Source organism: Sapajus apella, unplaced genomic scaffold, assembly GCF_009761245.1.
Source record: "Sapajus apella isolate SASKATOON/1434 unplaced genomic scaffold, GSC_monkey_1.0 scaffold190, whole genome shotgun sequence".
NCBI lineage: Eukaryota > Metazoa > Chordata > Mammalia > Primates > Cebidae > Sapajus > Sapajus apella.
In genome coordinates this window covers 1,167,906-1,182,549 of record NW_022437130.1, presented here as the reverse complement: position 1 = coordinate 1,182,549, position 14,644 = coordinate 1,167,906, and the positions used below count along the sequence as shown (strand labels likewise).

The 14,644-nt window shown below is 58.8% G+C and overlaps 1 protein-coding gene across 2 annotated transcripts in view; it reads right to left on the bottom strand.

The window, feature by feature from the left end:
* Positions 1-6,951: 6,951 nt before the first annotated feature.
* The window catches only part of PLXNA1 (plexin A1), a 54,329-nt gene continuing 46,636 nt past the window's right edge, over positions 6,952-14,644 (bottom strand). For both annotated transcript variants that reach the window (XM_032269248.1, XM_032269247.1), the window contains 5 exons: positions 14,394-14,584; positions 14,032-14,201; positions 11,843-12,055; positions 11,606-11,756; positions 6,952-10,411 (listed from right to left, as the gene is read on the bottom strand). In XM_032269248.1, the coding sequence (XP_032125139.1) occupies positions 10,316-10,411; positions 11,606-11,756; positions 11,843-12,055; positions 14,032-14,201; positions 14,394-14,584 (821 nt within the window). In that variant the 3' untranslated portion in view covers positions 6,952-10,315. The remainder of the gene's footprint in view (positions 10,412-11,605; positions 11,757-11,842; positions 12,056-14,031; positions 14,202-14,393; positions 14,585-14,644) is intronic.

Genomic DNA, 14,644 nt, shown 5'->3' with positions numbered 1-14,644 from the left:
TCAGCACAGACTAGAGTGTACATGGTCCTCCCTGTCCCTCCCCTCTGCTCCTCAGCCCTGAATGCCCCTGTCTTCTAGATGTGTGCTGGCTCTCACCCCTGCCTAGCAGCTCCCGCCTCCTGCCTCCAGACCCTGCTGTTCTGGCAGGCCCCTCAGCACCTCTGTGCCTCTCGAGGGACCATAGGAGACTTCTGGGTCACTCATCCCTCCACAGTAGACAAGGCGTGCTGTCTCTAGGGAAGAAAGCAGCCCTCTCCTTCACACGCGCCTTTCTCATTCCCACCAGGAGAGCTGGAGCCTCCTTCACCAAAACCCCTGACCCTGCCAGATGTAGAGGGGTAACTGAGTCTCTTCCCATTCAAGCTTCGCTTTTGACAGGTGAGGCAGCAGAAGGGTTGGGCAACCCCATTCCCTCTGTCCATTGCCTCGGGTGGTCTCAGCGGCCTGTGGTCAGAAGGAATGAGGGCTTCTTTGTCCCAGGTGGTGTCCACCCTCCAGGAAGCATGGGTTTTACAGGGCACGACATAATCACACAGTTCCACCCCACCCTGCAGGGGAGGGCGCTGGCCGTTAGAATTGTTCCTTTATTTTAAAATATAGGGAAACTAAGGCTGAGAAAGAGACAGAGACTTGCTCCAAATCACAGGAGGCACAAGCCACAAGACTGAGATCCCCGGCCAGCCCTGCCCCTTCCACTCTCACTCTCATGGACTGCTCATTTAAAAAGGAATTTGCGTCTCAAAAACTACTGTTGAAGGAATTTGTTCCACTAAGAAACAAGAGGACTTCTGGCTCTCTTTCTTGGACTTAAAACTGTTTTTGCACCCTCCCTCCAGCCTTTCAGGCTGGCAAATGTGCAAAGAATGGCAGGAATGTCACACACCTGCAGGTGCCAAGTTGTCTAAGAGGCCCAGCCCAAGGGAGGTGAGCCCCACTCAGAGCCCCACTGGGAGGGGTGGAAGCCACCGGGCAGGCTCGGTCACGTAGAACGAAGGAGGAACAGCGCTGGCAGGGGGTGGGGGAGGAGGCACCGCAGGGGCAAGGGAACCCATGGGGCAGCTGGGCCCCAGCTCCCCTCACACCAGGCAGGCAACATCTGGGTGGTCGGTGAGAGCCTTAGATAGGACCTCCCCCCGACCCAGCGGGCAGCATCCGGTGGAAATAAGGCTGATCTGCAGAGGGAAATAAATGCGTCAGGGTTCTCAGTAGCTGTGGATAGATAGACAGGTGATGGTTCTGAGTTGGCCTGTGGTCACGTGGAGGGTAAGTCCCAGGGCCTGCAGGGCGAGGGTGAGCAGAACTAGGAGGCTGGCCTGCTCGGTACTCAGGAAGAGCCCATGTTTCAGTTCGAGTCTGACGAATGTCTTAGCCCAAAGGCTGTGAGGCAGAAGGAATTCTCTTCCTGGTGGGGCAGAGGGCGGTGTCAAGGTTTTGTTCTTTCCAGGCCCTGGCTGGATGGGGAGGAGGTGCACCCATGGGGGTAGGGAGGGTGGTCTGGTTCACTCAGTCTCCACCCAAACATTCATTGCAACCAGAAACCTCCTCACAGGCACCTGGACAAGGTGCTGCCACGTATCTGGGCACCCAAGGCCCAGGCAAGTTGACACATTCAGTCACCATCACAGGGCACCACAAAGGGTAGGGGCAGGGGGAAGTCGTGCTCACCCAGGCCAGAGGGGCAGGCAGAGGAGGGACTGCCACCAGCACAGGCCAGCACAAGGGAGGACGCCCACCCCAAGGGAGAGCCAGGGGAGCCAAGAGCAGGGCCTCTACTCTCTCCCATCCAGCCTCCCTCCAGGAAACCAGTGGAGGGGGCTGAGCAGTTGACTTTGCAGGGTCACACGTACCCAGAGAGAGAAGAGCAGGCCAGAGAAGGACCCCCGAGCCAGCAGGCAGAATGCAGCCCAGAACCCGCGCACCGAGAGCAAAGCCCTGGCGTTGGTCTTCAGCCTCTACTCGCACCTCGCCATTGATCAGAGGAAAGCCTTATGTGGGCCACAGCTTTTTACTAGAATGTAAGATTATTTTTACCTCTATCGCAGTTATTTGTACAGACCCCTTCCATTAGGAATGATTCTGTCCTATTCATGGTGTCCACTAAGTGCCATCAAGTTTTCCTGTTGAATCATTTCTTCTGATTGAAAAAAGGAAGAGCATTTTCAGAGAAAAAGTCCGGGTAGATGGAAGACTTGGGTTCATGGAGCGAGAGACGCCAAGGCAAGGGCACACCAAGGCCGGCCCCGAACTCCCAATCAGCCTGACCTCACCGGGGCCTCCTGGCAGCGGGGAGCACTACCTGCTGGGAGGTTGAACCTGCAACCCAGCAAGCAGGGATGGCGCCGCTTGTCAAATGCCACCCAAGCCTGTGGTGTCCAAGTCTTCAGACACAAAACTTGGCTTCTGTAATTAAAACAGCTCGAAAACAGAAGGGGAGCACTGGGGATCCAAACAGGGGAAACAGAAAAACAAGCATGACAGGGTCCTCGTCCAAATCCAAACCACCCATTTATGAAAATTCGGGGGTGAGACAGTTGAGGACATTGGAATATGAAACATTAATTTTATTAGTGTGATAATGACATACCGTTATATAAGGAAAAATGTCTATCCATTAGAAAAAATACAGTCTCATGAACAAAGGAAAGAGGTATTTGTCAAAGCTGGGCTTCAGGAACGTTCACCTGGGAGCAGCGAGGTGTGAGGTGGAAGCTGGAACCTGCGATTCTGAGCAGAGGCTCCGAGAGAGTCAGACATCTCCTCGGGGCAGGGGCACAGCTGACAGGACCGATGCTGCCTGGGACTCTCAACCTCCTGAGCTCCTTCTCTGTCCTGGCCCCGGCTGGGGTAGAGGCCATGGTGCTTGCCCTGGGGCGGCCCTGCTGCCTGTGACTGTGGCCCAGTGAGGGACAGGCCTGCCACAAACAGCATGCGGCATGTCACCCAGGCAGGGCTGCTCAGTGGGGCAGGAGCTTCTGTAGGCTCGAGAGGGTTCCACCCGGAGGTGGCTTTGCCAAGATGGGGATCCCACCATGGGGCATGGGAGGGAGATGAGAGGCTCTTCCCTGGACCTTGTGAGCCGCAGCCAGAGATGCCAGCATCCCGAGGGCAGTGAGTGAGGAGAGGCCAGGGCTGCAGGGAGGCTGGGGCGCCAGCATCGGGGAAACACGTGTAGCATAAAATGTACCATCTTAACCATGTGTAAGTGCACAGCTCAGTGGCACTAAGAGCACTCTCATTGTTCTGCAGCCACCACCACCATCCGTCTCAGACCAATCGTCTTCCCCACTGAAGCTCTGTCCCCATCCAACTCTCACTCCCACCCCTCCTCCCGCAGCCTCTGGTGCCCACCATTCCATCTCTGTCTCTACGACTGGGACTACTCTAGGGACCTCTAGGGACCTCGTAAAGGTGGAATCATATGTATTTGTCTTTTTGTGCTTGGTTTACTTCTCCTAGCATCATGTCTTCAAGTTCATCCGTGTCAGAGCATGCTTGAGAATTAGCTTCCTTTCAAAGGCTGAATGGGCTTCCGCTGTTGCGGTGCACCGCTTTGGTTTGTCCATTCACCTGTCAATGGACGCTTGGGGTGCCTCTGACTCTTGGCTGTGTGAAGAGTGCTGCTTTGAAGGTGGGTGTGCAAGTGTCTCTGAGAACCTGCTCTCCATTCACGTGTTTACCCAGAAGCAGGGTTGCTGGATCACTTGGTGATCCTATGCTTAACTTTTTCAAGAACTGCCACACCTCATCCACAGCAACTGTATGATTTTCCTTTCCCACCAGCAGTGGGGAGAACCCTCCCCTCCACCTGCACACTTCTCCACAATCTGCAAAACCTTGCTGTTCAAATGGACTGACCCCTCCCATGCCATGTTACCTGGGTCTACCAGTCAGAGCAACTCATCCTTCAGACCAGAATGACTGGTTCAAATAGCAAATCAAGACGTTTCACTGGCCAGTGAAATCCCTACCTGGATGTGTGTGCTGACCAAGAGCATCCTGTTTTCACCGGGACTGCTCAGCTGGTAGGCCTGGAGCCGCGGGTGGCCATCGCTGCCTGCAACACCCCCCGCTTGCCCTGGCTTGGGAAGAGTTGGCCTGAGAATGAAGCCCATACGGAGGACAGAGAAGGAGGACAGGCTCCTCATGACCTCCAGGAGCCCCTGGATCCAGCCATGCCTGGGTAGATGCACCCTTGGACTTGTCAATTTCACGAGCCTGCCAGTTCCCTTTCTTGCTCCAGCCAGCTTAAGTTTCTGTCATTTCTAATGCAGGGGGACACCCAGCAGGGAACATGTGCTCAGGTGCTTCTCAGGGCGGTTTTAGCCCAATACAGCAATGATGGCTGGAAAGCCCATCTATCAAACAGACCCCACACTGGGGAGAGGGCATGAGTCTCCCAGCCTCGAGGGCAGACTCAAGGGGCTGGTAGTTATCTACAAGCTGGCTACAGGAGAAATGCTCCTGAGAACATGCTTTCCTCGAAGTACCCAAGGCCCCAGGGCGTCTCTCACTGCCAGCCACTCACGTCCCTCTGCTCTGTGTCCAGACTCTGGGCATCAGGCCCTGGTTTGTCCTCCAGGAGGCTCCAGCCACAGAGAAGTGCTGCAGCACCCAGCAGAGAGTCTGAGTTTGAATCCTGGCCCCACCATGGGTAACCACGTGTCCTTGAGGGTAGTGACTTCACCTTTCTGCTCCCAGGTTCTCCTCCTCCAATGGGGCTGGTCCTGGTCCTGACTTGCAGCCTCGCAGCCTTGAACGCTGCAGAAACCACTCCCCAGCATCTGTGTCCCCTAAAGGTCTGTGGTGCACCTGCCCACATGCCCAGTGCAGGCTAGCTGGAGGCTCTGCTCCAGGACTAGATGCTCAGCCTGGACATGACCTAAGTCACTTCCACTGACAACTCCATGATGGTTGTCCTCAGAAATAAAACATGTGCCCACAAAGCCCCACCATCAGGGCTGATGGAAGGCCCCAACGGGGCACCGTGGGCCATGGGCCCTGGGAACACCTGCAGGAGGCTCTTGGTCTCCAGCCTCATCTGGCCTCATCCCATGGCTGCCAGATGTGAATCAGAGCCCACCCTCTTCATTCCCCAAGGCCCGGCACCTCCTGCACCTCCTTGCACAGAGCTCACCTGGCCTCCTCCGTTCCTCCCGATACAGGGAATGCTCCCCCGATGTCACTTCGGCTGGCTCCTTGTTTCTCAGGCCTTGATTCCTTCGTCCCTCCCTAGGACTTCCCTGCCCACCTGGCCAGGTGTTTTCTTCAGGGCGCTGCACCATCTATAGTCACTGTATCAGGTCTTACCTGGCCGGTTATTTTTTTATTTCTGCTCAGAGCCTCTGTTTGTTCTCGAGCTGTGGCTGCTCTGGGGCCCAGGCGGGAAGTCCGAAGTCACCTCTGGATCTGCTCTGGGTGGGGGGGTGCCGCCATCCTGACCAAGCCCACAGATTGGCCTTGCCCTTGCCCTGCAGAGAGCCCATCCAGGTGCCCTGCCCAGAGCTGTCGGCATTAATAGCTGATGGTTTAATACCCTCAGGAGCCAGCGCACTCACGCAGCAATCAGAAGGCCCCATCACCGCTGCCGTGTAATTGCACCCCATCACTAGCGCAGCGAGTGCTGATTGCAGCTCAGAGACAGCTCGGCTTCCAGGCTGACGGGCCGGAGCCCTTGGAGGTCTAATGAGGGTAATTGAGGCAGGGCTGATTGTGCTGGAAAAAAGCTGAAGGGGAGTGAGCCATGAGAACAGGCCGCATCACACCCCAAACGGGACCACATTTGCTAAATTTGTTTCCGATGCAATTTCGTGGTGATTACACTGATTTCTCTTGAGTTACTGAGCCTGGCACGGAGCTCATGCTTGTAGCCCCGCTGTCAGGATGCGCCTGTTTTGGAGCGGGAGGTGTTGATGATGACTTATGGACCTCTGTCAGCCCTGGGAATGAGTGCATGGAGAGGCTGGTAGGACAGACAGTAGCTTGGGGGCGTTGGGGAGGGCCTGGGGTCCCAAGGGGCTTCGTTTGGGCTCCCAGGGCTGCTGCTCACCACCGTGTGGCTGGGGCACACTGCGCAGCCTCCATGTGCCTCACTTCCTCACCTGCAGCTGCTTCCTCACCCCCACCTCACAGGGTGCTGGGAGGTCCTGGAGAGTTCACTTACAGGCAGTGCTCAGACAGTCCAGCCTGGGGTCTGCCTGGAGGCACAGCTACAGAGCAAGTGGCCAGGGCCCTTAGGGAAGTCACACCTGACCCCGCACCCACCCCTCTGCAACAGCAGCAGCCACCCATGTTGGGCTATGGATGAAATGAGCCCAGGGAGGGGGCCCCTGACCAAAGCCATGCACTGGCAGAAGCTGCGTCCACACCTCCATCATGAGTATCTGTACAAATTTTCATGAGATGAAGCAGTGTAGCCTGTCTCTGCTGGAAGAACCAACACTTCTCAAACCCAGTTCCTTGGCTGCAGGCCTGCCAACAAAAAGAGGCTCCCTGGCTGCGGAAGCCTGGGAAACAATTCCAGCCTTGGCTACTGAAGGCAGGGGGCCCAGGACTGCAGCCCGATTCCCCAGGCTGTTGTGCATGGGCCCCTCAGGGTCGGAATCAGATTTTAGTCAACAAGGCACCCAGGAATTCCGGACTCTCGGCATGGGCTGGGAGCCACTGCTCTGAGCTAGGGGTGCCATGGGAGAATCACCTGGAGAGCTTCTAAAAGTGACCACCGCTCAGCCCCCTGAAGCTCCGAGGCTCCTGTGGGGTTAGGCACTGGTGTTTTAGTCTTCGCCAAGGGCTCCAATGTGTCACCTGGGTGGAGCGCACCCGGCTCACAGAGCGGGACCATCTGTCCTGGGTGTCGCTGAGTCTCCCCAGGGAGATGTGCTTCCACATTTGGGGTGTGCCTGTACTCCCATGGCCGCCCCTGCCTCCCAGCAAGGAAAACCTGGAGTCAAGAGCTTTTAGCAAAAATGTTTAATCTCTCCTTAATGTGTGTGTTTATTTACAAGTACTAAATCTGAAGAACAGTAAAATAGGAAATAGCTGTATATGTACACATCTGAGGGCCGGACCTGCGGTCAGCGGCGCTGCTTCTGCTAGGAGCCCCGGCTGAGGGTGCCCGCCTGGACCATTGGAGGGATCGCTCTTCTTCTGGGAGGGGGTTCTGCAGCGTTAAAGGACAGCTAATTGTGGGCTTCGTCTTAAAAATATCTCTCTCTCTAAATATATCTATTCTAGCTGTGTAGCACCAACGTGAGCCACTGAATCCAGAATAGGGAGAAAGCCAGGGCGGAGGCTCTTGGCAAGGCCGAGCTGGGATGGCATGCCGCTCAGGGCCCTGCCCCAGACTCGACACTGCAGGTCTTGGGGCTCCCAGTCCCTCAGGCCAAGGGGCCAGTGGTCCTGGGGCTAGGGAGCACGGAGGAAGCTTGAGGTATATCAAGAGGCCAGGCTCCCAGGCCGAGGCGTGAGCTGTCCTAGCACTCCTGAGCCAGGCGCGGAAAGAGGGAGGACACGGAGCAGGGTAGGAGGTGCTGTGGAAAGCAAGTGGCGTCAGCAGGACGCCAGGTGGGTGTCAGTTTCACAGCACCTGTGTGCAGCCCTGGCTCCCTGCAGACACAGGGCCCATGGGAGCCGCTCACCGCTGCTGGGCACAGAGTAGACTCAAACCCCAGCTCCAACCAGGGACCCCAGCCCCAGGCCAGAGCTCCCGGGTGCTGCATAGCTTGGAGCACAGTGGGAACCAGTGACAAGTGGGAACTGGGCCCCAACTCCACAACCTGGCGGAGGGAGGTATGGAGTAGCTCAGAGACTGCTGTCCCAGTAGACAACACGGGTAGAGTCGGCTTGATACTTGCGCATGTAAACAGATACTGCTAAAGTGCTTGCGCCTAGACACGGCCATGTGCTCTGCGGTGGCCACATCCCAGCCACACGCCCCGTGGGAACCATTCCACACGGGGCCTGTGGGTGCACCCCCTTTATCACCACTGCCGTCCCCACCACCCGCCCATGATACTCACATGGACAAGGGCAGCCTGGCAGGGCCCAGCAGGGCGCAAGTCCTAAGGAGGGTGAGGGTTGGAACTGGATTCCGAAGGTGATGCAGGAGCCCCTACCTGACCCATGAGGAACTGGAAGAACCAGGGGCTTCAACCTGAAGCCAGCATCCAGGGAAGACTTTGGGGGAAACTGAGGCTCCCACCCCGCCATGGCCAGGAAGCATCAGAAGGGAGGTGGAGGCGCACCCAGGGATGGGAATCCCAGCCAACACTAGGGACTACTGAAAAAACAGCCCAGCCACCATATGGACTGGCCTCGGCTCTGGCCCCCAAGTCTGCCCAGAGAGTGAGCCCACCCTCTCAGTCCGCTGGGGGTGGAAGCTGACCCAGGCCTGAGCTGGGTATGACAGCAGCAGGAGGCCCCAGCCCTGGCACAGTGCCCAAGGGGCCAAGGAGCTCCCTGAGTCAGCAGTCACCGATTCCACACTGACCCGTGTTCAGGGGAGGGGCGGGTCTCTATGGTGGTGTCTGGCTCAAGCTGCTCAGGAGGGGTGGATTGCAAGACTGGCACCCCCTGGGGCCAAGTGCTCTCCTCAGGCCTGGCTGAGGACACGGGGCTGGGTCTGGCCACAGTTAGCTGTCCCTTAAAGTCTGTGGGATCTTCAGTACCATCAAAAAAGTGACCTTGAAAAGGGGATGGACCGCTTGTTTGCTTTTACAAGTGACTGATTAATTAAAAAACATAAAAAAGGGTCTAACAACCTCTAGTATTCAACACTTGCAGTTTTAAAAAGATCAACTCAGACTAAACGCTAGCACAATCATGCATGCCCCGCAGGGCCGTGGCACCCGGAGGCTCTCAGGGTCGGCAGGAAGTCCTTTCCATGTCACATCAAACCAAAACAGCGGCTCGCAGGTTGAGGGCACAGGCTTCAGGGCTGCTCCACTCCAGGGAGGCTGCGGCCACTTTCTCCACAACCATTTGGCATTGTTTTCCCACTGCCTTCATTTTCTTGTTCTAAATTGTCTTTAAAATTCCTCTTCAGTTAACTGTACAGTACCCCACTGGGGCTGGAGCCTGAGGCTAGAGCCACATATATATATGTGCATATATATACATGTACAGCTTTCTTTTAAGAATGCATTCTCTCTTGCTGAGGGCAAGGGTGGACACCACTGGCCTCCAGTCCTTCTGGTCACTGCCCGTCATTCACGGCCCAGATAGATCCAGGCCACTGTGGGCTGGAGGGGCTATGCCACAGAACTCAAGGCCCAAGCAGAGTGCAGCGGAATTTTTCTCCCCTAAAAACAAAACAGTCCCCAGATGTCTCACCGCACTGGAAGGGCCAGGACACTGCTGAGACGCCACACTGGAAGCCGCTGGGGCAAGGAGTGGAGGGAGAGGAGTGCTCAGGGGCTGCCCTCGGGGGCTCCACAGCAGGGAGCTCGGCCTTACCCTTGAAGGCAGCTGCCAGGGCAGCCCATGTAGGACTCGAAGGGGAATAAATAACGGGAACGTGCTCTCTGTGACCTGGGGCCCCTGGCCCAATGGCTCCCAGAGGCATAGCCCTGAGGACAGAGAGGGGCCGCCCGGTCCATCTGGAAGCCACCCAGGAGTCTGAGCAGCCTGGCCCGCAGTCCCTCCATAGGAGGGAGCATGGCCTCTCTGGGGCGAGGTGGATGTGGCACTCCGGCCTCTGCCGCGCAGAGCACGCGGTGAATCTGAGGATGGCAGCGGTACAGCAGGCATGGGTGCTGGATGGGGGAGGCGGGTGGCAACAGGCCCAGACCAACGTGAGCTCCTCTTGCCCAGCCATGGGCTTTCGCCTCTTTCTCCAGCTGCCAACTGGGTCCCTGGACCCTCAGACTCTGCCAGCTGGGGGCAGCTTGGGAAGCTAGGAATGCTGACACCCCCAGCCTCTTGTCCTGGTCTCAAGGGGACAGCCCAAGCTGGCTACCCCTCCCCCTTGGAGGGTCCTGGCCTCACCCCTCAGCCCCTCAGAGGTCAGCCCTTCTCTCATGAAGGCCACCAGGCAACTCTTGCCAGGCAATGAAGGTCCTTGGCCGGCCTGGGCACCCAGTGCTGCCCCGGCCCCTGAGCAAGCAGCTGTGTGTACAGCTGTGGCGTGGCAGGTACCATCACCTCCACACAGGAAGAGCCGGGACCCGGCCGGGCGAGACAGGGGAGGGAGGGCCGGTCAGTCGCTGCACTGCGGCGGCCTGAGCGCCACCAGACACTGCACGCGCATGCGGCGAGGGCTGCCCTGGTCCCTGCTTGGCCACCCTCGTGCTGCGTCCTGCTGGACAGTCACAGCCGGGGCTCAGCTGCTCAGGGCCATCGTGTCTACCACCTGCTCCAGCTTGCTCCGCAGCCGCTGCCGCCGTGCCTGCTCATCCTTCTCCAAGGCTGCCAAGATCTGCAGGGCCAGGAGAGCTGTCAGCATGCCGGGCCACCGGCCTCCATAGGCTCAGCAGGCCCAGGGTGGATGCCTCTGGAGCAGGTGCCAGAGGTTCAGCCCCATCTATTCCTGGCCACGGGAACTTGGTTGTGAGCCTGGACCCCCCAGAACCCCATCATGGAGGATGAGCCCCACCCCGTCATCATTCCTACCCTCGCCCCCTAAAACAGCAGGCTCTGATCCCTTGGCTGCCTGGCCACACTACTGACATGTCTCCACCCAGTCCTGACACCCCTGGGGTTCCTGTGCCCCTTTAATATATGGCCATCTGTCGTGGGTGCAGATGAGTCTCCCCAGGGAGATGTGGTTCTCCATTTGGAATGTGCCTGCGCTTCCGTGGCTGCCCCTGCCTCCCAGCAAGGAAAACCTGGAGCCTCCCCAGAAAGCCTCAGTTCCCCTTGCCCTGGTGAGCCCCAGGACCCCAGGCTTTTGTTCCCACCCCCCACCCCAATACACGCAGTCTCTGGCTGCTCCTCTGTTCCTCTGGGGTACCTGCCTGAGAACGGCCCTCTGCCTCCTATCTGCTGCCTGCAGCACCCTGGGAAATGCTCCTTGCTTCTGCTGCACCTGCCCCAGCTTCCCCAGGGTGGCTCTGGTTCAGTCCCGTGGCCTCCTCGGCCCTCAGGGCCTTGGCACAGGCCAAGCCTGTCCTGCCCTCTGGCCCGTGCTCCTGTCCCATGCAGCCCAGGAGTCAGTCCTTCTTCCTGGATACCTCCTGGAGCCTGTCCCCAGTTCCACGTTCGTGGATGACAAGGGCTCACTCCAAGTTAACAGAAAAGATACTGAAAGGGAAGCTCTGCCAAGAGCCTATGCCCAGCCCTGGAGACGCCGGCTCAGGCTGGAGAGCCTTGAAATGAGCCCCTCAGGGAAGTTGCTCACTACCCCTACCCTCCGCCTCAGGAAGAAGCTGCCATCCCATCTTCCTTATCCCCGACCCCACATGGCTGCATACAGTGACTCCACCATAGCCCTCTCTGCTCAGCCTGCCAGGCTTCCTCTTGGCCCTGAGGAACCAGGTAGCCAGCAGGTACAGAGGAGCGAAGGTGCCTCATGGCAGTCCAGAGATTCGGGGAGGAGCTGGCAGGGCGGGGCAGAGCAGGTGGCTCTGGCAGGGCGCTCCCAGCCCAGCTCTCGGGCTCCCATGGTGCTCACCTCATCCTTGTACTTGGTGATATAGGAGTAGATCTCATGCAAGGCGCTCATGCTGTTGAACTGGCTCAGGTGCAGGCGGGACTGCTCTGCCAGGTATGCGCTCATGTCCTGGTCGCTGATGGCTGGCATCTTGGCGATGTCCGCATAGTACCTGTGGGTGAGTGGCCAGGTGGGCATATGAGCAGGGTCCGTGCTGGCCCCCAGGTCCCTGCCCCAACCCCTGCCACCTCCACCCACCTCTCCACCCAGCTCTTGTAGTTGGGGATGTCCTTGGCATAGAGCAGCTTGTTAGAGGGCGAGTCCTTGCCCAGCTTGTGCTCAGAAGTGGAGCAGGAATCCATGAAGGTCTGGGCCACCACCGACAAGCAGGCATCTGTGATGCTGTTCTTGTGAATGTCGAACACAAACTGCGGGTTCTTGATCACATTCACCCAGAAGCGCAGGGGCAGGCTGCAGGCGACAGGCCAGGTGCCGCTCAGATGGTGCCTCCACCCTCCACTCCCTCCTAAGCGAACTTGTGGCCTTCCCGGCTGGGAATCCAAAGTGGGCGTGGCTTTCCATGCAGACTGGGAAATGAGGCCCAGAGGTGCATAGTCCACGGGTAAGTGTGGACTGTCCCCTGCCACCCAGCCAGGGCTGTGCTGCCCCTACCACCTGCATCTCACGCAGGGCATCACGAGACAGCTGTGCTCAAATGCACTTGGTTACGTGAAGGCACGATGTGACCAGGCCCTCGGGGGCCCATTCCACAAAGCCACCGCCCTCCTAGGCCTGTGTGCTGGCTTGCACCCTTGGCTCCCGTGCTGAGATCTGCAGCTCAGGGGACCCATTCCTGCAGAGACCAGCCCTCTGTGCCCCAAGTAACACCTCAGGGACTGCCATCAGCTGGGTTGCCTGCTAGCACTGGCCACATGTGGCTGCTTAGCTTAAATGAAGTTAAGAACCCAGACCCTCAGCCACACCAGTGCCATTTCAAACACTCAGGAGCCACCACCCTGGACAGCACAGGTCTAGAATGTTCCACTGTGGCAGAGTGTTCTCCCAGACCATGCTGACCTGGAGACACTGCTTCCCTGGAGACCCCCCTGTCGCACTGTGCCCAACCAGCATGGCCCAGGAGAGGGGCTTTGTGACACTTCATCCCAATCCAAGACTGTGAGCAGCAGGCGGAGCTGGGACAGGGTGGATGGCTGCATCCCAGGTTTGGGAAGCAACACATGGGCCGGACAAGGCCAGGCTGGGGGTGGCTGCCGGCCCGGGAGCTGCTCACTACCTGTGGGCGGAGGTGGCAGGGACAGTCCAGGTGAGAGGGAAGCTAAGACAGTGGAGGGTATGCACACTGAGTGTGCACAGAACTGGCGGGAGACCCCGGCAGGATGCAGGGTAAGGAGGGGCACTTCCTAGTGAAACAGGGTCCAGCCACACAGGCGAAGCTGTCCACCTGACCCCAAGTGTGGGGGAGCAGTCCCACCCCAGAACTTCTGGGACATGCAGGTGGGGAGCCTGATGCACAAAGAGGGACTCCCTTGTGGCAGGCAAGGGTGGGGCTGTCTGCTGGGGTGGGGGCCACATACACAGCAGGGACCCACTCCAGGGGGTAGGGTGGGCCAACTGGGGCAGGGGGCCACAGATCAGAGCCTGGGGACCCTGAGTAAGAGTGAGGCCAAGGGCTGGCCTGCCTGCAGGGCAAAGAGGAAGCCAACACTGCCAGTCTGGGACCAGTGAAAAAGCAAGTCACTGTCCCAGAGGGAGGCCAGGCCAGAGGAAAGCAAGGGACTGGCTGGCCAGGGAGTCAGACACTCTGGAGAGAGGCCACTTGGAGGCTGGGGTGCCTCTTCATAATAACCAAGCCCAGCCTCATAAAGCCCCAGCTGACACTGCTGTAGCTGCACACGCTACAGTCTAGGCAGGCTCTGCTCCATGCTCCACCTGCTCGGTGAGAACATGTCAAGTGGCTTGGCCTCTGCACCTCAGTGAGCAGGCTCAGGCCTGACCCCACACTGCAGTGGGGAGGCTGTAAGTTCCTTGTACCAGGGAGTACCAGGACTTGCAGTCCCTGTTGCCCTCATCACTGCAATGAGCTGGCTCGGGGCTGGTCCACTGTGCCCTGTTTCTCACACTGCAGCCCACACTCACGTCTGCACAGCTGTGCACACCCAGGGCCACTCACGTCTGCACAAAGTTCCTGCAGCAGTGGGAGGGGCTCGGCAGCTGCAGCAGAGGGCAAGCCGTGGGTCAACGGGCGCAGGCAAATAGGGAAGGCCAGTTAGCACAGGGCTGGCCTGCCACGCCCTGCTGGGTTGTGTCCCCACGCCAGGAAGCTCCAAGTGCAGGCTCCAGTCAGAACAGGGCGAGGGCCCTGGGAGCGCATCTGGCCTGGCCCAGTGGATGCTCCTCTGCCCCCTTGCCTGCCTGCCCTGCGTTACCAGTTGCTCTTCCAGGTGTGGCGCACGTCGGCATCGTGAATCTGGTGCTTGTCGGCCTGCTCGTCCAGGAAGTCGAACATATACTTGATGGCCAGCGGCAGGGCCGAGCCCCGGTGTGCTGTGCTGAAGATGGTCTCAAACAGGTCATCCACAAACTTCTGCAGTGTGCCCTGCGGGGGGCAGGCAGGGACACCGAGCTCCAGGGCTCTGCCTGGCTGTCTGCACCTCCTCAGTCACTGGGCAAGTGATCGCGGGAGCAGCGTGGGGGCAGAGTGGGGGTGAGGGCCTTGCTCCAAGTTTGCCGCTTTCTCTGAGACCAGCCAGCCCAGTGTCCCCTGCCCCCACTTTCCCGCCAGGCCCACCTTGGTGGCCAGCAGCCGCGTCAGGTAGATCTCCGAGACCATCTTGCTGCCGCGGTCGCCCTCACGCTGGTCCAGGTGGTCATGGTTCTTCACCAGGTGCCACAGCTTGGTGCCACTCTCCAGGTCGGGCGTGATCATGGGCGTGCGCGAGCGCAGGCTGTCCGGGCTGCTGGCCGTACGCAGCATGCTCTCTGCAGCACCGGGCTGTCAGCGCCCACCCTGGCTGGCAACCCCCTGCCTGAGCCTCAGTT